The sequence below is a fragment of the Diceros bicornis genome, chromosome 4 (genome assembly GCF_020826845.1).
Source record: "Diceros bicornis minor isolate mBicDic1 chromosome 4, mDicBic1.mat.cur, whole genome shotgun sequence".
Lineage (NCBI taxonomy): Eukaryota > Metazoa > Chordata > Mammalia > Perissodactyla > Rhinocerotidae > Diceros > Diceros bicornis.
In genome coordinates, this window is record NC_080743.1 from 74,217,424 (window position 1) to 74,244,491 (window position 27,068).

A 27,068-nucleotide genomic window follows, 5' to 3' on the forward strand; every position below is an offset into this window, starting at 1 on the left:
TGTGGAGTGTTTGTCCTTCTGGCTGGGGATAAGGTTCCAGCAATCCAGCCTCCCCCTCTTCTCCCCTTCTTCATCTTCTCTTGACTCTCAAGGGCCCCAAACTTTCCCAAAGGTCTCATTCATGCCACGTCTTGGGAAAGATCAGCATTACCCACTCCAGTGCCTGCATTATGATTTCTGCTTATCTTGCAAAGTACAGCAGGATCACTCACTTTCCTGTAACCCGGGAGGTGCTGCCTCAGCTGAGAGGTGACTCATCTCTTCCACCCTCCCCTTCCTTGGGCAGCTCTGGGGAGCTTCTAATATTCTCTCCTGGGACATTAGCTATTTGAGGTCTAGATATGGGGACTTTCCCCACCACAACTCCAGGGTAGGGCATTTCTATGACTTGGGTCTGGCCAGTAACAGATGGCACAGGGCAGGGATCATCTAGAACTTTCTCTTGATTTCCCTGAAATTGGCCACTTCCAGTGCTGGGCTGGGGAATCCTCCAAAGCAAAGGAGACAGCCATGGCCCTGCCCTGGGAAGGCAGGTGAAAGGGCTGCCCCGGTGAAGTGCGCTGTGGGCTCCTTGCCCCACGACCCCCAGAGTCTCTCCATTTCACTCCACTGTGATCAAAGCTGCAGACTCAGAGGCCTCGGCAACCACTACACCCCGGAGGAGGAAGGAATATTTGGGGTTGGGGTTGAGTTTTTCCAAAGTGTTTGCTGGTTGCTAGGACTTTTGATTCCTAAATAACAGACGGGGCCCATCTGTGTCGGCTCTGTTTTCTGAGGAGATCGCTGATTCCAGACAGCTGTGTGGGCTGCCTGCCCAGCCCAAATGCCTGGACCTCCTCTCTTCCCTCAGTGTGCTCTTTACTGAAGGAAGGGTTTTGATTCCAGCTCTTGGTCGGGCCCTGTCTGACCTGGAACCCAGCCCTTAGCTTGGTCTGTGGGCCAGGTTCAAAACCCAGGAGAGAAAAGTCTTATGCCAGGGGCCTGTGGGAGCGGCTTGTCTCACTGCTGGGTCTGGCTGTGGTGGTTCCCTTAGGAAAGTCATGCCTGCAGGACATCCTGCCTGGCTTCCTGAGAGCCATGGCACCCGGGAATAACTTGGCCTAAAGGGATCAAGTTTGCAATGACAGTGGGCTAGAGTCTACAGCAGGTGCGAGCTCTCTCCCCAGCAGTGGCCAACTTCCCCAGGGGACAAAGTTTAACTCAGGGCTTCGCCTGTCTCAGGAAGTATCTTCGATTCCGCTCTGCTCAGAATGCCGACACTGCCTGGCTTTGAAGCTCTGCTGCTAGGTCTCAAACGTGGCTCTTTGTGTGGGTTCCCCCAGCTCCCTTTCCTGAGAACCAGAGGCCTCAGAGTTAGGGAGGAGATGCGTCTTGAGGAAGGGTCTCAACCTAAAAGTGCAGAGCTCAAGCATGCATCCCGGTGCCGGGCCCTAAGCCAGGCAGGCCCCACTTGGCGCCCGCACCTGGGGACCATGTTGGGTCTGTAGAGCACATGTGCGCTATTTGTCCTAGGAGCCTCAGATTGCCCAGCCATAGCAGAGAACATGCTGCCCATCTCCCTGGTCCCTGCTGGTCCCCACCCCCACAGCTTGCGGCCTCTCCAGGCTACAGCTCCCCCTGGGCTCCCCGAGGGGTTACCAGTTGCTTTTCCAGGTGTGCCGCACATCTGTGTCGTGGATGCTGTGTCTGTCTGCCTGCTCATCCAGGAAATCAAACATGTACTTGATGGCCAGGGGGAGAGCGCTGCCCCGGTGCACAGTGCTGAACAAGGTCTCAAACAAGTCGTCCACGAACTTCTGCAGGGTGCCCTGGTAGGGGGGCGGCGGGAGAGTATGAGGTGGAGGGTGGGGGAGGTGGGGGGAGGTGGGCCGGCAGGCAGCAGACGGGCAGACCAGATGGTGCCTTGGACAGATCTTGCCTTGGAAATTTCTCTGCGATGCCAGGCTGTGCAGACGGTGCGGTGGGGGTGGTGAGGGGACTGATGGGGTGTAAGGTGGGGGTGCTGAACAGGCTGCAGATTCCTGGGAAGAATCTCTCCTCCAACCTGCAGCCACATGCTGCATTTATGCTTTGTCCATGCCAGGCGGATGTGGGTGCAGGGTGTTTGATAGGAAGACAACGAGGGCTCGGAGTCCAGGCTTCTCACCGGGAGTGGAGGGGACAGGCTGGTACGAGGGGGTGTCTGAAGAACAAGCTAGGGGACTGGGAGCCTCCTGGCAGGACCATGGAGGTCTGATAAGAAGGTGTGAAGAGGCTTACGATATTGGTGGCCTGGGATAAATAATGTCTGGAGTGGGGGTGCAGGTGAAAGGTCCAGATCCAAGAACACCCCGGCACAGCCCTGACCCACAGGGCCTTGGAGGGTCTCAGGGGCAGGGACAAGGTTGGGTCAGGGTCTCACATTTTATAGGTTCAAGGAACACCTCTGAAGGGAAGGAATATCTCTAACCTTTTCTGGTTTCTCTTTGTTGGTCTCTTATTAGCATATTAGGCAAAGCAAAATTTGAGATGCGTGGTCTGATGGTGTTTTTCTGTGCCATTTCTGGGAGCAAGTCTGAGAGCTGTAATCTGGATGCCACTATATTAGAATTTCAGCCGCACTTTTGTGGGGTCAGTCGGGGAGAGTATTTGAAATCTGGCCTGGCCTGGCAAAAATATGGGCCGTGTGATCACCATACTTATAGACATATTTGTTCTCTGCTAGGGAAGCTGGAAGACAGCTTTAGATCACAGCTTCCAGCACTACCGCTTCCGCACTTCCTTCAGCAGTGGGGGTGGATGGGTTGGAATGGGAAGAGCGGGCCTTCTCTTGGATTATTGGCAGGACCAGGTCTTGGTGCTTTCCCTCCCATTGTGGTCAGAAAGTGGGTAGAAAAGGCAATGATGATGGAGGCTGCCATATCTGTCCAGCTAACAGCAATAAGAAAACTCCAATATCTTCCTGAGGGGTAAGGGGCCCGGAGGTGAGAGAGCCACTCCTCTGAAGAGTAATGGTGGTCTTGAGGAGTGGGCCAGAAGCAATGATACCGTTATGATTTTTGCCAAAGGGTAGAGAACAGCAGTGGCCTGATCCCCTGAAAAGCCCGCCCCAGGACCTGGACCTACTTGTCTGAATGGGCCCCCTTTGACGGACAGATTCTATGACCTCCTCCCTGTGCTGTAGGGGGCAGGATGGACCCTCCCTGGGCTGGGCAGAGCAGAGGTTACCTTGGTGGCCAGCAGCCGGGTCAGGTAGATCTCAGACACCATCTTGCTGCCCCGGTCACCCTCCTTCTGGTCCCCATGGTCATGGTTCTTCACCAGATGCCACACCTTGACCCCACTCTCCAGGTCTGGGGTGATCATGGGAGCCCGGGACCGCAGGCTGTCAGGACTGCCTGTGTACCTGAAGGAGGAGTCTGAGGAGAAGGGGGCAGTGGAGGCCTGTAAGCAACTGATTTCATCATCTTTGCTTGTAGAATCCTTCTAGAATCCCTGCCCCCACTTTCAATTAGAAGGGGACCCTGGGACTTCATATTTGGTGGGTTATTTCAGGGATCCTTGGTTAGCACGAGAACAGCCTGAAACCTTTTTATAAAAAGAGGAGTTAGAAATTCTTTGAGCTGGAGAGACCCTTGGGAATTTGGGAGTCCACCCTCCTCTGATGCTTCCAGCAAAGAATAATCAATAGGTAAAATGTCAACCAGATATTTTCATAGGGGCTTTGATAAAAATCTGGATACTAAGGAGCTGTGAGTAACTCTTAGGAATTAATGGGTCCCTTCTTACTTGGGGCCTAGAATATGGAATTGCCAAGGCCTTTTTGGAGCTTCTGGCCACACTCCTGAGGTATCCTTTAGCTGGACGGCCCAAAGCCTCAGTGCATACAGAAAACCAGAGAAAATGGAGTAAGAGAGAGTGAAGTACTGAACCTCATTGCCCAGAGGGCACTGGGGGCTCAGCACTCCTCTGGGGTGGATGGGCTATGATGGCCAATTTATTGCTCGAATTGGGACACTTTTGAGGGTAAAAGGGGGTCACTATTAATAATGCAGCCAGGACAATAGGCATAAACTGGGACTGCGATATATGAACCTCCCCTCCAGTGCCTCCCTGGTTCTGGGCCCCTCAAACTTCTTCCCCAGGGCTATCAAAGGAAGAGTACATGGTGCCACCTGTGCCCGCAGCTCTGAGGAGATGGGCTGCTCTGGGAATGACTGGACGAGGGAGGAAGGCAAACAAATGAGCAAAGGCTTTTGACTGGAGGCTGGCAGCAGCAAGGGCTTCCTGCTATAAGAAGGCACGGTGAGGGGTCCCTGGTAGGTCACAGAAGATTCCCTTCTGAGTGGCCCAGACTGCCTTCTTAGTCCTCACCGTATCTGCTGATGGATGTCCGGGAGATGCTGGCAGAGGCAGGGATGTTGTAGGAGGAGGTCTGTTTGGGGACCAGAGCCACCACCGATCTGTCTGACACCTGAGAAGGGTGTAAAAGATAGTCTGGGTGAATGTCAGTGTCTTGGGAAATTGAATAGTCAAGTGCTTCTAGAAGGTTACGGAATAGGTGTGGGGTAGAGCACGAGGAGTTCAGGAATACTAGAAGTAACAATTCCTGCTGTCCAGACTGGTAGCTACTCACCACCTGTGGCTACTGAGCACTTGAAATTTGGTGAGTCCAAACTGAGATGCACGGTAGGTGTCTGAACTGAGATGTACTATAAATGTACAATACACACTGGTTTCAATGGCTTAGGATGAATAAAAATAAAACAAACTAGCTCATTAATAATTTTGTTGTTGTTGAGGAAGATTAGCCCTGAGCTAATATTCTTTGCCAATCTTCCTCATTTTGCTGAGGAAGATTGGCCCTGAGCTAACATTTGTGCCCATCATCCTCTATTTTTTGTATATGGAACAGCCGCCACAGCATGGCTTAAGGAGCGGTGTGTAGGTTTGCGCCTGGGATTCTCACCTGTGAATCCCAGACTGCTGAAGTGGAGTGCGCAAACTTAACCACCAAGCTACTGGGCTGGCCCCCACATTATTAATTTTTATATTGATTACATGTTGAAATGACAACTATTTTAGATCAATTGGGTTAAAAAAAAATGTTCTTAACACTAATTTCATCAGTTTATTTTTACTTTTTAAATATGGCTAGTAAAAATTTTAAAACTATACCTGTGGCTTGCATTACATTTCTATTGGACAGTGCTGGGCTAGACCCAGCCTCCCTACAACCTTGTGAGTTACATACAATTATTCCCATTTTACAGATGAGGACATTGAAGCATCAAGAGGCTAAGCAACATCCTCAAGGTCATATAATTAATACAGGGTAGAGCCAATATTTGTAGCCAGGTCTGTTAGGCCCCAGAGCACATGTTCTCCTCATGATATCCTAATTTGAGGTTTTATTTCAAGTCACACTAGTCTGAAGCCCATTTTCCCTGTTGGCTCTGATTTCTTTCTGGCCTGGGTCCTATAATGCCTGGGCCACCTTGAGTTTCACCAACAAGGCAGTTGCTCTTGGGGAGTCAGAGGGAAAGATGGTGTCTTGCCCCGTTCTCTGTGAGGGTACCCAGTACTCAGCCTGGAGGGAAAGGGCTGAGAAATGAGGAGCCATATTGAAGACATTTGGGGCCATTTTGATTTAACATTACCCTCCATCCAATAAAAACGGAGAATCCCCAGAATTGTGGCGATCCAATTAAACCCCTAACGCAGAGGGAATAAAACAGCTATAATAATGTTATGGGCCATAAAACATTCCTATTAAACCATTTTTTATTTTAACAATTTTTATGAACTTTATAAGTTTGATTTATAGCTGTACCAGTCATAAAACCATCTTTCTGGGTCTTAAATTGTCAGTCCCTCTCTCCCAGCAAAAAAGAATTAAATGTGGGGAAGTCAAACTATAAATGAACATTAGTGCTAACGAGATTCCCTGATAGCCGGTTTTAGTTGTGGTATTTAATTTCACCCTCCCCATAAATCTGCGGGAGCCAGGGAAGTTTTTTAACATCTCTTTGTTAATTAAGATTATGCAAATTTTCTCCTATAGGGGCTCCAAGGACCTTTGACTCAAGGGAAGGTAAGAGAGGGCAATGCTCTGACTTGATGGGACAGAGCTGCCGGGCCCTGCACTCCCCATCATGCCTGGAAGGTGCCAATGCTCCATGGCTTCCCAGCTGGGGCAGCTCCCTGGACAGCCAGCAGTTTGCACCATCAGCACCAGGTCTGGAACTGAGGGGGACCTCTTCCCCTCTGTCTTTTAGGAACTCTCCTTGCTATTGACAGCCTAGAAATGATCCTTTGAAAGCCTGACAGGAGCAGGGGTGTTCACTCCCAGAGGAACAGATTAGGTTATCATTTATGGTTTGTTGTCGCCCAAAGGAAGATTCACAACGTGACTCAAACGACCACAGTTCAACTCAGTTCCAGGTTTCATCGCTAAATCTCTCTTGTCCTCAGTTCTCAGAATCTCTTTCTCTCCACAAACAGGTGGTGCAAAATTGTGGTCAAGTTGCCTGGCGGGGTCTGATGGTGGCTCTGCCACTTACTAGCTGCCAGGCTTCGGGAAAGTTGCTTAACCCTTCTGTGCCTCAGTTGTCTCATTTGTCAATGGGGATAATAACTGTGTCCAGGTTTGTTGAGGGGATTAAAGGAGTGAGGACAGGTAAAGGCTGAGAGCCGCCTGGTGCCCAGTGAGCACTCAGTAAGAAGTGGCATTCGTGTTGCTATTATGAGCATCATCATCACCGTCTCCCAAAGGGAAGAATAATCCCCGTTGTCCCCTGTCACTGAGGGCGAGAGTGTGGAAAGTACCTTGCATGCAGTAAAGCTCAGTAAATATTTGAGGAATGAATGAATACATGAATGATAAATGACACCAGGGAATTAAAGTGCTTTGTCTGATGAGCTCTGAAAGAACAGAATATTCCATTCTTCTGATTGGGAGCCATAGGACGGACAGCCCGGTAACAAGTGTTAGGGCATCACAGACAGAGAAGAAAGGCCCCACTCCTGCCCTTGAGAAACTTAGGATTTGGAGCCATAATGCTATCTCTTTCGCACTTTCTTCTTCAGCTCTAATGGTTCATTACACCTGTGCTACAGGATGCATTAACACTGTGTGAAGTGGACGTGGGGGTGGAATCAACAAGGAGTGATTATAGCTACAGTGGATGTAAGTATACATCCTAGGTGCCCCATCTGTTGATTCTAATCCTTCCAACCACCTTCATAAGTCAGGGTTGTTATCTCCATTTTACAGATGAGGAGCCTGAGGTTCAGAGAGATTAAAGTCACACCACCAGCAAGCGGGGAAGCAGGGGTTTAAATACAGCTCGAAAAGCCTCTTCTTTTCCTGCTACACCACACTCACTCCACCTGGGGCAGGGGTCCAGTCAGAGTGTCAGCACAGGGAATGTGGGCCAGTAGGGGGGATGGAGCCCGGAGAGGTGCATTTTGGGGTCCCCAAGTGTCCCCTACCAGCTTCCTCTGGGAGCTTCCCAGACAGCTCCTGTTGGCCTTCAGGGCCCCCAGTGGCCTGGTTGATGGTAACTCGGTGCTTGCCAGCCCAGCCTGCCAGCCTCGCTGCACCCTCCCCGTGTGAGGCACAGACGTGAGGATGTTACCAATCCGGCAATCCCACAGGGTCTTGCAGGCTGAGGCGCTTCCTCTGGCTGGTTTCATTTCCCTCGGTGTCTCCCATTTCTAGCTTCTATTTTAGTATTTTTCCTGAATCCCAACCAGCCCACCTGTGCTTAATCTTAGGGAGACCTCCAGCCATGAGTGATTACAGTGGGAGGGAAGGGGAGATGGGAGCAGATACCTCCTGGATCTTCTGCTCTTTTGCTGGGATTTTTTTTGACTGTTCATTCAATGTGTGTGCCAATATGCTAAACATTTTATCTACTATATTTAATCTATTCCACACAACTTTATGGGGCAGGGATCACTATCCACCTCACTTTACAGAGAAGAAGGAAGAGAGCCTAAGTAATTTCCCCAAGGACAGCAGCTAGGAAGTGGCAGAATGTAAGCCCTGAAGACGAATCTATCCCATTCCCCTCAACACTCCAAGACAAGTGTAAGCTGCATTAGTAAGAAGCCACAGAGAGAAAGTGGCAGACGCCTGTGGTGGTTGTCCTTGTGGAGGACTTGGCAATACGCAATTGTTCTGCAGGCGTAGAGATGTATAGGATAGAAATGCCTAGCCTTACCCCAGACCAGCTAAGTCAGTTTCTTAGGGCGAGTCTGGGCACTCTTTTTTTTTTTTTTTGGCAACATTTTATTATGGAAAATTTTGAACAAGATCATAAGTGTAGAGAAGAGCATAGTCAACCCACGTTCCCATCACCCAGCTTCAACAGTCATCAACTCACGGCCAGTCATCCATACCCCAAGATACTTCCCCACTATGCAGAAACTGAAATATAATAAGGTGCACTTGAAATTTACACAATGTTATAAGCCAATATGACCTAAATAAAATACTTAAAAAAAAAGAAATTATTTTATGAGACCACAGAAGAGATATGAATACTAGGCACTCACGTTTTTGATAAGTACCCTCAGTAAAAGTACCCTCAGTAATTGTAATCGGTAGTGTGAATCACTGCTTTAGGCTCAGGGAGGAGGAGGAAATAGGAGATAAGAAAACCCCTTTAAGGCCTTTGAGGGCCTTGGAGCAAACCTTAGAGGGAAGGAGACATTCTGGGAGGTCAAAGGTCCTTAGGGCAAAGCCCTTGAGCAAACCGAGAGGCCCCGCCCTCACCTGATAATGCATCAGCGTGTTGAGCCGCTTCCAGTCACCCTCGATCTTGGTGGTGATGTCCTCGTCTTGCAGCACAACTCGGGCGATCCGGCCTTGACGCCACTCTGGGTGGAGGGGGTGGTACAGGTAGCAGTGTGAGGGGGTGGGGGCTGCGAGCCAGGATCACCCCGTCATGCCTCCTCTAGGGACCTGGCAACCCCAGCTCCCTCAAGCTGGTGCAATGATAGCGCTTAAGATGTCTGGGGCTCCATGAGGTCAAGGCAGCTGGGGGAAGTGTGGGCCTCACCAGAGCTGCCACATCTGAGCAGGTAGTGCCCTGGGAGAAGTATTTCAGGTGGCCCCTCACCTGGGCAGAACCCAGTCACGCCCCCAGGAGGGGCTGTATGCCGGGCAGGGCTTCCCATCTTCCCATTCCATTCCACAGCCCAAATGCCCTCCTGGAAACTGCTCGTCCACCCCCTTCCCAACACTCCAAGGCCAGGCCTCCTACCCAAGTCCATGTCAACAGCCCTCGGCCGCTGGGAATAGGGCACGTTCTTGTAGACAGCATCGAGGATCTTCTCCTTGACTTGCGTGATGGTATCACAGTTTAGCACCTTCACTGGGATCTCTGGACTGTTCTCATTGTCAGGGTTAACACAGTTCAGGATCTACAGGTGGCAAGAGAGTGGGGGCAGGATGGGAGTTGAAAGAGCAATTTGAGGGAGAGGGAGTGAGGCCTTGAATCTTCTCTTTCCAAGGCTCACCCTCCTTACAGGAGAAACAGGGGTGCCTCTCCATGCCTCAGTTTCTCTCACCTTCCTGCTGTCTGCCAAATGACAGCGTGAGTCATTATGCCCACCCCTTCCTTCTCAAAGAACCGGGACTCTACTTTCTAGCTCCTGGATGGCTTAGGGGAGGGTCTGATCCTGGAATGAGGCACCATAGGGGTTTAGAGATGGTTCCAGGTGTATCAAGGGGTGGCCTCCCACTTTCCCAAAGCCTCTATATTAGGAATCAACAGCCTCACATTTTTTTACCATAATACTGATTTCCTCATACCTATTGGTAGGTGATCTTTTTTCTCCCCCTAATATTATCTTGGGTAAACTGAGGCAGAGAGAGCTCTTTGGGTCCACCAAATGAGATGGGGAGGGGGAGCCCAGGAGTGTCTGCCTGCCCTTGGTACACTTAGCATGCCCCTTGGACTTGCCCCAGGCCGGTCTCTCAGCCTCTTTATTGACCCCTCAGACTGGCTTTATGCTCAGAAGGCAGAGTATGGATCAGAGGTAGGAGGTTTGCACTGTCCCCTGAGCTTCCAGCCTCCTCACCAGGGTCTTGTACTCGATCTGCTGCCGGATGAGCTTGTCCTCGCTCAGGGAGTAGCGGGCCTCGCCTGTGATGGCGTCGATGGGGCCCTTCTCCATCTGCTGCTTGATGGCACAGTAGAGCATGAAGAGTGGCTCCCCCGCACACTCCTGTGGGCACAGGCAGGGCGTGGGGCATGTGGTGGCACTAGCCTCCTTCCTTCCCTCTCCTGACCTTGCTCCTAGGCCCACTTTGCTTTGGAGCACCCTGGCCAGGTAGGTTCCTGTTCCTGAAGGGGATCCCCATGCAGCCCTGATGGCCAGGCACAGAGGAGGAGCCCCCCATCTTACTCCCACTCTTACCTTCAGGAACTTGTGCAGGAGGAAGGCAAACCAATTGGTCAGCATCTTCTCAGCCACAGACTCTGTCCTGGGGAGGCAGAAGGGACGAGGGGCAGTCCTTTACAGAGGGGTCTCAGTGCGGGGCAAGGCTTGCTGTATGGGCCATGACCCAAGAGAACAAGGTACGAAAGAACACAGGGCTGGGAGCCAGGACACCCAGGTCCTAGCCCAACTCTGCTAGTAGCCGGAAGTGTGACCTTGGGCCAGAGGCTTCTTTCTGGGCCTGAATCTCCTGTGGAAATGGAGTAGTACTACAGGTCTGTGGGTAAAGGTGTTGAGCACCCATCCCACAGGGCTGTAAAGGACCCCTTCTCCCTACTCCCTCCTGGCTTCAGGGTGATAAATAGAGTTTCCCTGTCCCTCTGAGATTCCTCGCATGCCTGAATACTCTATTTTCCACGTCCAGAAGGTCCTTGGTACCTGCCCCTCCAAACACTCACAGTCGGACTGCCTGGGTTCAAATCCTGGCTCTGCCATGTACTGGCTGTGTGAGCTTGGGTAAGCTGTTTCACCTCTCTGGGTTAAGTTTCCCCATCTCTAGGTGGGGACAACAATAATAATAATAATATTTATCCCACAGAGTTGTCAGGGTTGAATGAGTTAATATATGTAAAGTGCTAGGAATAGCGCCTGGTACCCATAGCTGTCATCACTGTGGTCACATGGGGTCGTGGATCCCAGCTCCTCAGGTAGAGAGCAGTGTGGGGAAGTGTTTAGCTGACAGGCATCTGCTCCTGCAAGCACCGCCCCTCCCCCACCCCCATCCTGGGCCGCAGATCTGGGGACTTGGGAAGGAACAAAGCGGCTGTGACAGACCCTCAGTGATGGGGATGCCGGAGGGGTGTTTTAACTCCCTGCACGTGGTGCAAATTATATCCTCTGGTTGCAGTAAATCCCAGGCATTTGCCAGGGCAGCTCAGCAATCTGGGTCTGGGAGAGAGTGACAATGGCAGAAGAAATTGTAGCTTTCTCCCCTGGCCCCTCCCAGCATCCTCTCCCTGCATTGTGCCTGAGATTAGCTCTAATTTAAATACAACAGTTCTTAATGAGAGTTTCTAATGCTCAGATTGGCAGGATAGGGGCTCAGTACTCATAAAACAAAGCCGTCCCTTCTCCCTCCTCACCCCACGTGGGACCTGGATGCCTGAGACCTTGCTCAGAGAAGGCAGTGAAACGGAGGTGGCGTATACCAGTCTTTGCTGCCTGAGGAGCTCTGAAGCTGTGCTCAGTTTCCTGGGGCCTCCAGAGACAGTGGACCCAGGGGGTGGATGCCAAGGTCTCCAACCTTCTCCTCTGCCAGGAAAATGGCAACTGGGGAGGGGATGTGTGGTGGACACTGGTGATTCAGATCCAGGCAGCTGGGTGCTGAAGGGACAGGCTGCACCGAATCTCTAGCCTGGCGCTGTCCAACAGGACCTCCAGTGATGACGGAGATGTTTTCTATCTGCGCTGTCCAATATGGCGGCCAATGTGTGGCACCTGAGCCCTTGGACTGTGGCTAGTGTGATGGAGGAACTGAATTTTACATTTTATTTCATTTTCGTTCATAGCCACATGTGGCTATCCTATTGGACAGTGCAGCTCTAGAGGCACAGGGAGGGAGAGAGAGACTGCGAGACAGGTATTATTAGTGTCATTTTGTCCATGAGGAAACTAAACAGCAGAGAGGCCACGTCACTGGCCCAAGATCACACAACTAGCAGGTGGCAGAGCTGGGGTTCAAGCCGAGATCCGAGCCGAGGCCTGTGCTCCTCCATCAGACTTAGCAGCTGCACACCCTGCACAGCTGCCCAGGCTGAAGGAAGATCAGACTGCACTGGGAGACACATGGACAGGGGTCTTTCTGGGGAGGGGCACCCTCTCCTGCTGCCTATGGGACCTGATCTAATGAGGCCTCACAGCCCTGTTCAGATGCCTGCCGCCTGCCCCACGCCCAGCTGCGGGTCAGACCTGCGGAGAAGCAGCTTGGGGTGGTTCTTGTTCTCCAGGTTCTTGTCAATGAGGTCAGAGAGCAGCTGCTTGAGGACGTCGGTGGCGTACTCCAGGCGGCCCTGCAGGCCGGTCATGATGAGCGAGGCCACGTTGCCGCGGTCACGCATGGAGAAGCTGCGCTGTAGCTCCAGGGTGCGGATGAAGGTCAGCAGGAACACCTTGTTGTTGATGAGCTGGGCGAAGAGCTTCAGGGCCTTCTCCACGTGCTGCTGCCCGTTGCCCTGCACCTGGGGTGGGGTGATGGGCGCACTGTCAGAGGATGGGTTTCCGGCCTCCTAGCCCGGGCTCTCACTGAGGGCCTTTGCCAGTGGTGACACCAGCAATAGGACCCTCTCCACGACGCCTATATCCACCCCACCCCATTTCTCCCACCCACGATGATGTAGGAATGGCCCGTCTCTGAAGTCTACAGTCTGCTCTGACCTTCCACTGGGTTGGGAGGGTGGGGCTCCAGGCAGAGCCCTCGGAGGAGATGCCGTCCATCTGATTTTCCCAAGGGTACACTAGGAGATGCCCCATCAGACTCACTCCATTTACTAGTCTCCCCTTAATCTCCTCCATCCTGATTTATTATCTTTAGTAAAACAAACCAACAAATGAACAAACAAACCTCACAGAATCCTACGTCTTTCCTTAAGCCCCCTTAAATCCATTTGAGAATGAGGCAGAATCTTAGTTAATTAATTCAGTCATTAATTAAAAAATGACAAACAATGAGCCTTCCCCTGGAATCATCCCACAGAGCCCAGGTGCCCCCCTTGGCTGTGATCTTCCTGATCAGGAATATCCCGGTTGTGCTGATGCTGTTGCAAGCTATTTCTCCTCCTCACTCCTGACCTTCCTCCGAGCTGCTGGGCCCCATTGGCATTTCCTAGGAAACCCAGGCCCTGCATCCCTGCTGGGTGGCTGGGCGAGGGCGGCCGGCGTTACCTCCAGCTCCCGCAGCACGGGATGGTCCTCGATGCCAGGGAACAGGACTCGCATCGCATAGGTACGATAGTCCAGGTAGGGGATTCCTGAGCGGTCCAGGTCACTGGTCAGCTCATTGATGTCTGTCTGGAGCTCGGCAAAAGCTGTGAAAGTGCAGTGGATATAGGGAGGCTCAGGAGGGGAACCGGGGCAGGGGAGGGGAGAGATGGGAGAAGAAGCTTGTGAAGGAGGAGCAGGGCCCGGGTGTAGAGACAAGGAGGGTTATAGGGGTGTGTTTACAGAGGGAGTGAGATACCTCCAGGCCCTCTTTCTTGGGTGGTAGGAATATGGGTGATTTCTATATTATTTCCTCCTCTATGCTTATTTATAATTTTGAATTTTCTATGTACTACAAGTGTAATTAAAACAAAGAAAAAGGAAGAACACCATGACTTGGGTCATTCTGTAAAGATATTGCAGATGCTGAAAGCAGGCAAAACAGTGGCCACGGGGATCAAGCAAAGACCAGAACAGGCAGGTTTGCTCCCCTTTTCCAAGAAGGACAATAAATCAGCATACAAAAACCTTGGGGGACAAGGAGAATCAAAATGACCATGAGATGCCACTTCATAGCCATTAGGATGGCTATTACCAAAAATGGAAAACAACAAGTGTTGGCAAGGATGTGGAAAAATTGGAACCCTTGTACATTGCTGGTGGGAAAGTAAATTGGTTCAGCTGCTCTGGAAAACAATCTGGTGGTTTCTTTAAAAATTAAACAAAGAATTACCACGTGACTCAGCAATTTCACACCTGGGTATATAACCAAAAGAATTGAAACCAGGGATTTGAACAGATACTTATACACTCATGTTCCCAGCAGCATTATTCACACCACCAAAAGGTGGAAACAACCCAAATGCCCACTGACAGATGAATGAAGAAACAAAATAAGGTATTTGCATTCAATGGAATGTTATTCAGCCTTAAAAAGGAATGAAATTCTGACACATGCTACAACATGAATGAATCTTGAAGACATGCTAAGTGAAATAAGCCAGACAGAAAAAGAGAAATAATGTATAATTCCACTTATATGACGTACCTAGAGTAGTCAAATTCACAGACAGAAAGTAGAATGGTGGTTGCCAAGGGCCAAGGGGAAGTGGGATTGGGGGGTTATTGTTTAATGGGTACAGAGTTTCAGTTGGGGATGGTGAGAAAGTTCCAAAGATGGATGGTGGTGATGGTTGCACAATACTGTGAATGTACTTAGTGCCACAGGGCTGGAGGAGGGGAGAGCCCTGGGGTGTAGAGACAGTGAAGGTTAAAACAGTAAATGTTATGTTATGTATATTTTCACACACACACACACCACACACACACACACAGACACGAAACTGAGACTAAAACCAAACCCAGCCTTGGGGCGTCCTGACCATCAGGTCCTCAGCCAACAGGGGAGCACCCCTTTGGTGGCAAGCCTGCCTTCTGGTACCCCCTCCCCCGTCCTCCCCAGCCCTGGCACCGGGAGGAGCCGCTGCCCACCTTTCCCCAGCCCAGCTCTTCCCTTTCATCTAGCAGAGGGCTTATTTCTGATCTTGAGGTTTGCAGCAAAAGGAGAAATGTTTTGATTCCTGATTGAGATGTTTACCCAGAGAGCCCACTGGGTCCTCAGCCCAAGGGGACGGCAGGTACACCTGTCACCTTGCGGCTGTGACTGCGTGGGAGATGGAAGAAAACACAATCTTCACTCCCACACACGTCCACAGCCAAGGACGCCAGCAAGTGGTGGCCTTCAGAGAGCTCAGCCTGCAGCACTGATGGAAAACAAACCCTGGGGGAGGGGATAGAGTGGGAGGGGGGTGAGGTGCTCGCCCGCCATTCCTGTTGTTGCAGCTGCTGCTTCCACAGGCTACGAGGGTGGGCGAGGGTGGCCATGCAAGAAACAGGAGCCAGACACTCCCATTTGGGGGATCCAGAGTCTGAGACAACAGGGCTCAGGAGGCTCTGACTGCGGCGAGACTTTGGCCCTGAGAGGAGGAGGAAGGCGGCCAGACTGTGGGATGACTCAGGGCACACAGGGACCAGAACAGTGTGCTCAGGCCTGGGGCCTCACTGTGGGCATCCTTAATAGGACTTCTCTGGCCCTAAGGATAAAGGAAATTCACAGGAAAAGAGAGGTCAAAGTGGAGTGTAATGGCTTGGGGTGGGAGGGATAGAAGTAAAGTTGAGTGGTCTGTAGGCAAGGGGCTAATAACGCTGGTGAAGAAAGAGGGTCCAGGAAGCGAGGGAGCGCCTCCATTTACCTTCCTTACACTCCAGGGCCACACGGGACTCCAGGTTGTCCATCTGCATCTGGAGCCTTTTGAGAGTGAGGTCGTTTTCCCGGGACTTCCTCTTGTAGGCGATGAGGACGATGATGACGATGATGAGGAGGAGGCTGCCGCCTGCCGCGATGCTGACGATGGCTGGCAGGGTCAGCAAGCTGTCTGAGACGACGCTCACCGAGCCGGGCGAGAACACCATCCCGCCCACGTGAACCTGTGCATTGCACACACACAGACGCTGTAGAACCCTGGCATGCCATCGAAGCCTTACGGTTTCAGGAGGAACATGCGAGACCACAACCACACAGTGCAGGTCTGGATACAAAACAACTTCCTGCTTATTATCTGCCTTTCTTTTCTTGTGTTCCCAACTTCTACCCACTTTAATGCAGGGCATGGAGATGAAGAGACATGGAGGAGGTGGAAGAGAGAGGCTTTCTTTATGACAGCTCACACACACACAGTAAGGAGGGAAGGAAATAATAAGGTTTACTCACCATGACCTTGTGCTGCCCCGTGAGGTTGGGAGGCTCGCAGAGGAGCTGTGTCTCGGACACAGTGACAGCGCATGGGGTCTCTCCAATCAGCACCGTGTAGTTGAGTTTGGCACCTCCAGAGGCAGGTGGGCAGAGGTTTTTGCCCTGTAGATAACAGCAATCTTAATAGGAATGATTGACATGTGCGTGCAGAAGTTAATTGCCTATTTAAAAAGATGAAGGAGACGGGGGAAAGGCAGCAATGCAAAGGCCAACAAATGACCATGGTAAGATTTTGGAGAGGACTTCTAACAGCCATAATTTAGAGAGACAGAGAGAAAATGGAGGGAAGAGAGAAGGAAAGGGAGGAGGAGACCGGGAAAGAGAGGAAGGGGAAACAGAACACTGATCAAGTGAAAATTTGGGAAGACACATGGGATACGCATGAACGCAGTGGAGTAACAAAACACTTGGACGGACGGATCGTCCAGGGAACCATGACCTCTTGAAACTGTGTGCAGGTTACGGCGGCCACGGAAGTGGTCAATAAAAGGAAATGGTTACTTCCAACGCACCGCAGGGCTTTTGGGTTCTGAAGCTCACAAGAAAAAACAGAAATATTCTACAGTGTTTCTTGAGAATCCCAAGGCAAGACGTGCCGTTCGATGGGTCAATATCTATAAACAAGCTCCCTTTACAGGGAGCTGACAGCTTTGCGAGTCCACGTGTGTGGAAAGGAGCACAAGACCGGCCAGGGGAGCGGGGGCTCTCAGCACCACGGTGCGTGGCAGGCCCTGCTCTTGGTGCATTCCTACCTTCAGAATGATGGGGGATCCCGGCTTTTGATCCAAGACTCCAGTAGGGCTGAGCAGTTCAAAGGTCGGGTTGGGGTAGTAGATGAACTTGGTGTCGTTGTAAATGAGCAAGGACTGGACATTGTTAAAGACGAATCCAAACTCGTCCGGCCGTTCCACAGTGTCCAGGCCGGGCCGGTAGTCCGTGGTAAGAGAGGGTGCCAGGCAGGTTAGGGTGGTGGTGTTCACGACTTTACACACCTGAGAGGCCCAGAGCGCAGCATTCAAACGCTGAGCGAGCGAGGCTGGGGGTCTGTCCCCGCCCCTCCCCCCACCTGCTTTGGCCTGTCGCCATTGGGTGACTTGCTTGTCTTCATTAGATGGTGAGCCCCTTGAGGAAAAGGACTGTGAAAGCTTTTTTTGGGGGGAGTTGCATTTTAACTTCATTCATTCATTCACCAACACTGAGCGCCTACTTTGTGTGAGGCAGGGTGCTAGGAGTTGGGGCCATCTAGTGAAATCGTCACAGTCTAGAGGGGGAGACGACCGAGTCAACAAGCATTACAACATGGTCCTGGCAGACGGCCTGGAGCACAGGAGGGGCACTAGCACTGTAAATGCATGAATGGATGTGAGAAACGCCCTGGCACAGAAGTACAGGTACCGTGGGAGTGTCTGTGCGTGCACGAACATGTGTGCGTGCCCTGAAGCAGAGTGAGCGTGACTCAGGGAAGAAATGAATGAAATCTAATCTGAAGAATGAGTTGGTGACAAGGAGAGGGAGGCGTGGGGGAAAAGTCCCAGGCAGAAGGGACAGCAGCAAAAGCCTGGGGGGTGAGGGAGCATGGAATGTTTGAGGAAAAGTAGCACAGGAGCAGCGTTGGGTGTGTGTGTGTGTGTGTGTGTGTGTGTGGTGGGGAGCAGGAAGTAGTGCGAGATGTGCACCCTGCCAGCATATTGTAGGTGTTCAATTAATGTTTACCGAATACATTGATGAATGAAAAGGCTCCTTCCGCTCTTTAAATGTTTTACTCATGATCTCTCTCTTCTCCAACCAAGCGCCCCCTAACTCTGCACGGGGGTATAACCTTGGCATTGACACTGAGGTCATAATGTCCTTTCTTTCTTAGTGGACCCTGGTCTTCCAACTAAAATCCTAGCTGGGCTGGCCCCTGCTTAGCATGAGTTGTGTCATTCTCTCCTCCAGTGGTTTAGTTCTGGGGCTGCCCAAGGCTGCAGCTGGACTGAAGAAAGCACTACAGGATTCCCGTAGGGCTTGGGAAGAAAACCTGGCCCCCTACCCCCTCTCCTCCTGGCTCCTGCTCCACATGGCTCCGTTTCGGCTTTGGGAGCCACGGTGTCCCAGTAACAGCCAGGGGCATCTGTGAGAACTCTGCCTGCCCAAGTACACGCTGTCCTGGCGGGTCCACACGTGTTGTGTGTCTGGCCAACATACACATACACGGGTTTCATGTTCAGAAAACAAGACCGTGTGTGAAATCGCAAAAAAGCTGACACTTGCATAGAGATTGTCAGAGCTCCAAGTCCAAGTCTTAACCCTCCCTTTCCAGAGGGAGTTTAAGAGTTTAAACAAAACAGCTCCCCGAGGGCTTCAGGCCACATTGGAGGTCAGTTCCCATTCCTGCCCTTTTCAGCTCCCACTTCAGCAGCTCCTTATGAACCTAATGTCCCTTTCATGTTCCAGCTGGGGACACTCCGGCATGAGGAAGATGGAGGGTGCTGTCAAAAGGGTAGAGTTGAGCCAGGGAGCCTCCGATCCTGGGCTCTGCAGGGCAGACACCCAGCCTGAGTGCACTCCTTCACTCCCCACCCCCGTCTCTTCCCTGCTCATTCCGGCACCCCTAGTCTGAACTCCTCTATGAATAAGCAAATCACCCAGAACAAGTGGCCTCTGTGTGCTTCCTGCCCCGTGCTGCATCGGCACTTTGTCTGCCAAACATTCCTTTGGGTTTTGCGGCCTTCGCTTCGGCCCTTCTCACTTCTCACTGGGGCTGCTTTAAAACCCAAAGGCAAGGGGTAGCCCCAGTGGGCTGAGGACGTGATGGGGCCCAAGCGGGGCTGTGAGGGCAAAGCGCTTCTTTCCCACCACTCCTAAAAGAGAAGGCATGGGGCGGAGTTTATCAGCTTCCCACTGTGGAGCCAGCATGATGGAAAACTACCTGCCCAGGCCTCTCCTCCAGGCCTGCCAGCCTGCAGACTCCAGGCAGGTCACCACTGAGGCTGAGGGCCCTCAACTCTAGAGAGGGAGGAACTACCTCTTAACTCCTTGAAGCACTGAGGTGGTGGAGCAGGGCTGGGGGAAGTGCTGGAGAGACTCCTGCCCAGGGCTGCAAATGCGTCCTGGTGAGGGGAGAGGGCACGCAGGGCCTGAGCCTTCTCAGGCGGATTTCAGGTAGCGGGGAGGCCTTCTCAGCCCAGTCTTCTCTTCAAATGGCTTTCTGGGCACTAATGTTGCAGCTTTTGGAGGTCGACCTTGTCAGTCACGTACTCATTCTCCAAAATGCCCTCTGTACTCTATTAATCATGTCTTTTATTTCCTGTATTCTGATGCTTTGACATTTGGGGGCTTGCTGACCCTGGAGGGGCTGCCCTTCCCCAGGCCAGCCAGTCCCTAGAGACAGCGAACTTCCCTGCCTGCTAGAGCACGCGCTTCTAACGCAAACCAACCAATCCAGAGCCCATAGCCCCAACCACTTCCTTTCATACTCTGGGCAATGATCCCCCTTCCCTAATCACAGCAAGGCCGGGTACCCAACAACTAGGGACAGCCTCTGGGCCCCTAAAATGATTCAACTTGACCAGTCGCACACCTGCTCACCTTGCTTTGCTAGCTCCTTCCTGTGGAAGCCACAGTAAAGGCTCTTGCCACAGTTTCTCTTTCTCTCTATGCTTTTTAACCCACTCTGGTGCTTCCCTGTGTGGTCCCCCAGGGCATGGCATGCCCCCTTCTCTTGAATCTGTGAGTAACAAACTACCTTTCCAATGGCACGCATCTCCTGGTCTATTGGCCTTGCCATACCTGAATAATAATAAAGCCTAAATTTTAAAATATGTACCTAATTTGGGTTTTTTTATTCTTCCTGAGTGTGAGCTTACCATTCCCCTTTGACAAAGGCAGGTGGTCTGTGAGCTCCTGGGAACACTCAGCCTTGGTCTGGAAGTGGAGTGGAGCAGCGGCTCTTTCACCCATGATCAAGCTCTACACTTGGGATAAGGAGGCATATGGTCCTCCTAGTCCAAAGAGCTGTGACCATGGTGGGTCTTGAAGGTGTGATACCGGTGCCCCCATGTCTCTGGCATGATGGGATATCAAGCCCACTGGCATCTCACATGGTCTAGTTACCCCCATGTCTCTGGCATGATGGGATATCAAGCCCACTGGCATCTCACATGGTCTAGTTATGAAGAGTCCAGATGTTTGGGATCTAGCTTGGCCCTGCCATCAGCCACTGTTATGATTGGGGGCAAGTCATTACTCCTTTCTGGCCTTAGTTTCCTCAGCTATACAATGAGGGGGTTGGACCAGATGATCCCTGAGACCTTTCCAGATCTAGCCTTCTAGCACGCTGTCATTTTGTCTATTTCTGTGTTTCCTAAGGAAGCCTCAAGCATGCTGGGAATGTGTCAGGGATAAGAGGGTAGATACACCATCCTTCCCATCTCCATCTCAGCCTCATCAATTTCCTGAAGGCCAAAGCAGTAACAACAGTAATTCATATGAAAAATAATGGCCAAAATAGCATCTCCTGGACTATAATTATGAACGTTTCAGAAAATATTGGCTGAAAAGAGTGAGATGGAGCCACTAGAACAAACTAAAAAATTTATAACAGTATATCAGACATTGTGCTCTTATGATCGAGAACTTCTTTAAAATCACAAAAATCCGTAGTCAAAAAAAAATTACACAGCTCTACACAGAGGAGCAAAGTAAAATGTTCAACCTGATAATCTTAGCAACCGGGATGGAATTATCTGCATGTAGTGACTAACGTTTATCAAGTGCCACCCTCAGTGCCAACCAGCGGCTACATGGTACACATCCACGAGGAGAGTCTTATCATCACCATTTATAGCCGGGGAATTGAGGCTCAGAGAGGTTAAATGACTTGATCATGGTTGTACCGATAACAGATGGTAGGGTCCTGCTTCTAATCCAGAAATGTCTGAATTTGGAGCTAGAATTTCTTCACCCTCCCATATTGCTTCTTAACGGACTTCAAAGTGAATATGGCATAAAACAGGAGCCCTTTTGCTCTGTATCTTTAGCTCAGAAGCCAGTACATTTATACACTCATTCTATCACCTTATGACAAGAAATAATTATAATTATAAAAACCATTGAAAGGCTTGGGTATTTGGGGCCATGATTTGGGCTCAGTGTCTTGAACGAACTTTCTTCTCCGGTAGTCAGATGCTCCAGCGCCTAACACAGAGCTCATCACACTGCAAAACACAGACACGTAGCTGTGTTTACCGAGGGCTGGGCGGACCAGCGGTTACTCACATTGACAGATTCTTTGCCATTAAACTTGACTCGGATCCTTGGCTCCTGAATGACATCCAGGTTGAAGCCCGTGATGGTCAGGGGTGTGTGGCCACTGGGAACAAGCAGAGGCTGGATTAGGTAAAGAAACTCTCAAACTGCTACCACCTCAACCCCTGGGGTGCTCTCAGGAGCCACACTTGGGTGAAAGGGACTATGCCATGTGGCAGCCAGGTGCAGTCCTCCCACCCTCCACCTCACCTGGCAATGCTCCACTCTGGCTCGATGCGCTGCACCCGGGGGTCATCGATGTACTCGAACTGCAGGTTGTTATCCACACGGGCTCGGTCGACACTCACGGAAACAGGGACTGGGCCCAGTCCATTGGACGATGGGGGTGAGACACACACGATCTCATTCATTGACCGCCTGGCAGGGAGATAGTGGGACGGTTGTGAAGAAAGGCATGGGCAATAGGGGGCAGCCTCTGGCTTGAAAAGGGGTTTTCCTCTGTCTGAGGGCGTGACCCAGGAGGTGTTCCTGGGTCCTCTACACTCTATACTAGGGAACATGTCCCTCATCAGGGTCCCTCAGTGCCTCATTTTACCTGAGATCCACCTCTGGTTGGATTAGGGAGAAAATTGCAGGAGGAGATTAGAGAATGTGGGGCAGGGGCAGGGCCCCATGGGCTTTGGGGGAATTCCTCTTTTCTGGATTTTTCTAGAATATGACTATTTACCCAGTGCTTAGCGTCTGGTCAGTCAGTTAATAAATATCATTGAGCACCTACTATGCAGAGAAGTGAACACACAATCCTTGCCCTTAGGGAGTTTACGGTCCAAGGAGGAGATTATCAGATAATACTGGGCAAGTTGGGTTCGCATTCATGGATTCTTTCAGAATTCTCTCAGGATTCTCTACCTCCCCAGGGCTTCATCGGAGTATCTGACAAATACTGGGTGTTCAATTTTTTATGCACAAGAGACGTCCTGAGGATGAGTCTGTGCGTTTGCTGAGGACTGAGGCCATGCATTCTCTGTGTTTCTCAAGTCACCATAGTGGGCACCTCATGAGTGCTGGGTCCTGATGGTGACTGGAGAGCTCCTGGGAGCCTTCCTCATCAGTAGTTCTCATAGCCCTCACTTCTAATTATTTTTAAAAGTATCTAGCCCCTATGATACATGAAATATAAATCGACTAGTGGTATATATTTCTCACAGTGACTGGAACGGTGTTTGGGTCCAGGACGTGGCACATAACATGGAGCTGATGAGGCAGGCATATGTGTGAACGTGCACAGGAACATGTGTGCACACACCTCACACATACAGTCTTCTAGTGCTCCTTCGAGCCCATCTCACCCATAGAATTCGCAGGTCTGGTTGCCCAGGTATACGGCCACGCTGCTCCCAGCCCCCAGGTAATGGCCTGTGATGGTCACCATGGTGCCTCCCGACTCTGGGCCTCGGATGGGGTTGAGTGACAGCACGGAAGGGTTCTTTGGGAGGAAGCAGAGAAATGATCACAGCTCAGGTTTTGCCAAAAGGGATGGACCCACACTAGACTTAACGACAGAAGGAGGGACTGTGTCCTTGCTTGGAGTGGAGATTCTTTTCCTGTTCTTTCTAATCCCAAATGCTCCCTCTGCCTGCCCTGGAGCTGAGATCCTTTCTAAGAAGAGGCTCGGGGCGTGTCTGGGGAAGGCAGAAGGGCCACATTTTGGAATTAATTAACTCCCCAGGGAATCCCACGCTCATAACACTGATCGGAAGGCAGAGGTGACACTGACTAATCTATCAATCAGTTTACAAATTGAGAACAATTTGAAAATGCTTCTCTATCTAGAGCCTGTACTGATTTTTTTGGCACAAAATCGATAGGGCTGAATTAAGCGTCCCTGCCTGGATTGGGCCACCAAGAGGCTAAAATCCTCCATTCATGGCCCATGCACATGTCCTTCTGTCCCTCCCTAAGTGTGTGAAGGGCACGGCACGGTGCCCGGCGCAGAGAGCTGTCAGTAAATGTTAGACATGGCTTTTCCAACCTTCATCAGGAGGATGGCCCATTGTTGGCCAGGACTTTCTAGTAAGCTCACTAAGTTGTAAAATTAAGCCTGAAGCTTAAAAGAAATGTCTGGCCTAAAATGCATCAGGCAGCCGACCTAAATCAGAAAGGAATTGCTTCTGCCTGGAGGGCAGTGGAGTGGAGTAGAAAGTGTAATTAACTGAGCAACTACATAGGTATGAATTCTGGTTCATATTAGCCACTCATTAGTTTCTGGATCACTCTGGGCTTTTGTTTGCTCCTCTGTCAAGAGAGGAGGGTGGGCTAAATTATCTCTTAAAGCCCCTCCCAGCTCTGACATTCTACGGTTTTCTCTCCATCTGTTCTCTCTGTGTTTACTTCTCATACAAGACCCTGTGTAGGAGATGGGGTGGGGTGGCTGCAGGTAGCCGTGGTACTCTCCAATCCGAGAGAGAAGACTAGTGCGAGACAAAAGTGGAGATGCCGGGATAAGAAGGCAGACACTGGAAAACCTAAAAGAAGCAGTAAAATGCTTTAGAGAGAATAGAATTTAGTAGTCTAATGATTTTTCAAAACTCTTAGCAAGGCTGGTTTGACCCCATCTGTGGTGTTAACACTTTTTAAAGAAGAAGTCAATGTGGCAATGTAGGCAAGTGTCAGAAAAGGGACTTTAGGGCCCCAGAAGCAAGTTATTGATTCAGTAAAAATATAGCCCCAGTGGACTCCAGGGCCCCAGAAGCAAGTTATTGATTCAGCAGGAATACAGTACCAGCCTTAAAGAAAGCTTTTGTGATTCCACTACCTGTTGCCTCTGTGTGAGGAGATGTTTTCAGGTGAGTGTGTGAATATGTGCGTGTAACCACACCAACACACGGAGGCAGCTCCCTCGTACACCCCACTCCTGTGGTCCTGCGCACGGACACACGTCTCTGCAGGATTTCAAGTGACTCCTCTAGACTTCCACTTACAATATTCTTGGCAGAAAACAAAGCATGTGGATAAATATAGACCCTTTTAATTAGGTCCCTCAGGCGATCTGTCCTCATTAGGCTGGAATTAGACTAAGATATCACACTGGTGGGACAAAGGGCAGCCCCTCCCCGCCCTGCGTCTGTCTAGGATCCACTTTCTAAGAAAGGCCTGATTTCGCCTTATTTAGAATTCTGACCTGTGGCTCTCTGGGACACCAAAGTCTCCACAGCACTGTCAGCCACACACGCATTCTAGCCCGGAAAGACAGGCTCGCAAAGAAGTGAGGCCAGAAGTTCCCATTTCTGGTCTCCTACTCAGTCTGCGGGAAGCCTGGAGGTGCCTGGCTTGGCAGGGGGAGTGTAGGAACATCCTGGGAGAGGTCTGGAACAGAATCTTGCCCTTGCTGGAAGCATGCAGCCCGGCGCTGGACCCCGTACTCACCACAAAGGTGTACTGTTGATGCGACTTGGTCATGAACTCTGGCTTACACTCGCCAATGCACAGGCGCACAGGCCCAGAGGTGGTTCCCACGAGGGCATGGCCCATCTCACAGACGATCCTGAGGAGAGAGCAAACCTTCCTGAGAGGCTTGGCAAGAGCTAGCATCCCTGTCCTTGCTTGCTCACCCAGTCACAGTGAGTGACTCATCACAGTCTTGCAATAGTGCTAGACCAAGACTCAGCTTGCTCACACCTAGCTGTGTGACTGTGGGTAAAGTGCTTGCCCTGTCTGGGCTTCAGGCTGTCATCTGTATAGTGAGAAGTTGGACAAGATCATCTCTAAAGCCCCATCTGCCTCCGAAATACTATGCTGCCTAATTCTCTGAACAAGCCTGTAGTCCCTAGTGCCTCATGCAGTGCCCAGCACGGGGTAGCTGCCCAATATTTGTGGAATAAACCTGTCGTCCAACAGAGATCTAGGGAAGTAATTTAGTGTTCTTTCCTGTGTGACAAGCCAACATTGCAACTCTCCCTGAAAGAGGGAGTGAAGGCTTATTTGCCAAACCAATTCAATTGTGGTTTGTTTCCTGCAGTGAGTTTTAAAAAGGGAATAGATAATCTGGGGAGATAGTGCGAGCCCCAAACAGGAGCTGCCAGCACAATGGAGGAGTGGAGTCCCGAGGCAGGAGGTGACGGGGCGGGGCGGGAGGTGGACGAGTTCATTAGGACAGCAGTTGACACTGGACTCCCACTTAATCAAGAGCAGAGCGCACTTAGCTAGTGGGCGAGGCAGTGAACCGACCCTGGGGGTGGAAATCATGTCTCACATTAACAGGAGAGCTGGAGGGAAGAGGGGGTGCAGCCTTCTCTCTCATGAAGTACAGATCAATACCCCCAGTGATGACTTCCCTGGTGCCTGAGATAAGTTACAACAAGCACATTTAGAGCCTGGTTGCCTTAGCCACAGCAGCCTTCTAGAAAGGGTGGGCAGCTGCAGGATACGGGAGGGACTGAAGAAATCAGGCTCTTGGGGGTACCTCTTGTGTGGAATTATAAGGCATAGGGTGGTGGGAAAGGGCCTCACCAGGCTCAGCAAAAAGGAACCAGGGACAGAGGAAAGGATTTTCCTTTCCTCCCAACATCATTTAAGGGTTCAGAGCAGTCTGGTGCCCCTGGTAGGCTTGCTTAGTGGGAGTCAGAAAAACAGACCCCTCTACACTAATCCTCAGCATTATCCTGGCACGGTGGGGAAGATCCGTGTTTAACCGAGCGATGCTTATCTCAACAGCTTCTCTAGAAAGGAAGGTAACTAAACAGAGATTTCATTTCGATGTAATAAAACTTGCATTAAACAAATACACCACAGGTTCACACGCGACGCGCCACTGATCTCCATCTCCTTCCTAACAGTTAATCCCAAATAAGTACTTTCACTCCTGGTGAATATTTACTTAACATGCAATAACTGTCTTATTATGTTTAGCATATTAGATTCAACAAGAAAGTACCAAATGCACATGGAAGGATATTCCCCCTTTCCTTTCTCTATGAATAAATAAATTAATTATGAACCCAGAGTAAAGAGGATAGTGCTGATCAATTAGTATTTTACACGTAACTGTCTCCTTAAACCTCATTAGCAGAGCATTTGAGAAGCTTAATTTAAGGTGCTGTGTGTGGTTATTTCCTTGCTGTTACTGGCTTGGAGTAACGACTCTCTCCTCCTGTTTCCTGGGCCCTAGCGCCTGCCCCTGTTTGGGGTCCCCGCCATCCTGCAAACCACGCCCTGCGACCTCAGGGAGCTTCAGAGAAGAAGCAGTCTGGGGAGAGGATGGCAAGGAAGAGGATGGAGCAGATAAGTCTCTTTCCCTCTCTTCTCACCAGGGCTTTCTTGTCCCTCACTCGCCCCCCTTGGACACTCTGCTGGAGTGATCCTCGAGAAGAAAGGGAAGAAGAAATCACGGCAGGCTTGAGCCATGCAAAGAGGAAATATGAGAACATGTGAAGGTCACGGGCATATTTGTTCCTCCTTGGGCCCCGGGGCCTGTCTAGGAGAGGAGAAGGACTAGAATGGCCTGTTCAGCTGTCCCTGGAGGGAGTGAACAATGGGCTGGGGCCTCTTGGCACATTGTCTTTTCTAGAACACTTTCTTGCTCAGGGTTCACGTTCCAAAA

General features: G+C 50.9%; 1 protein-coding gene across 1 annotated transcript in view; it reads right to left on the minus strand.

Annotated features, from left to right (window-relative positions):
* Positions 1–27,068, minus strand: part of PLXNA2 (plexin A2) — a 213,163-nt gene that overhangs the window by 7,740 nt on the left and 178,355 nt on the right. The window contains exons 14-29 of the mRNA XM_058539765.1: positions 24,896–25,013; positions 22,819–22,955; positions 21,719–21,886; positions 21,479–21,572; positions 16,972–17,211; positions 16,178–16,321; positions 15,660–15,894; positions 13,372–13,514; positions 12,400–12,668; positions 10,411–10,477; positions 10,072–10,218; positions 9,252–9,411; positions 8,762–8,865; positions 4,354–4,453; positions 3,208–3,398; positions 1,639–1,808 (exon numbers count right to left, since the gene is read on the minus strand). Coding sequence (XP_058395748.1) covers positions 1,639–1,808; positions 3,208–3,398; positions 4,354–4,453; positions 8,762–8,865; positions 9,252–9,411; positions 10,072–10,218; positions 10,411–10,477; positions 12,400–12,668; positions 13,372–13,514; positions 15,660–15,894; positions 16,178–16,321; positions 16,972–17,211; positions 21,479–21,572; positions 21,719–21,886; positions 22,819–22,955; positions 24,896–25,013 — 2,487 coding nt within the window. The remainder of the gene's footprint in view (positions 1–1,638; positions 1,809–3,207; positions 3,399–4,353; positions 4,454–8,761; positions 8,866–9,251; positions 9,412–10,071; positions 10,219–10,410; positions 10,478–12,399; positions 12,669–13,371; positions 13,515–15,659; positions 15,895–16,177; positions 16,322–16,971; positions 17,212–21,478; positions 21,573–21,718; positions 21,887–22,818; positions 22,956–24,895; positions 25,014–27,068) is intronic.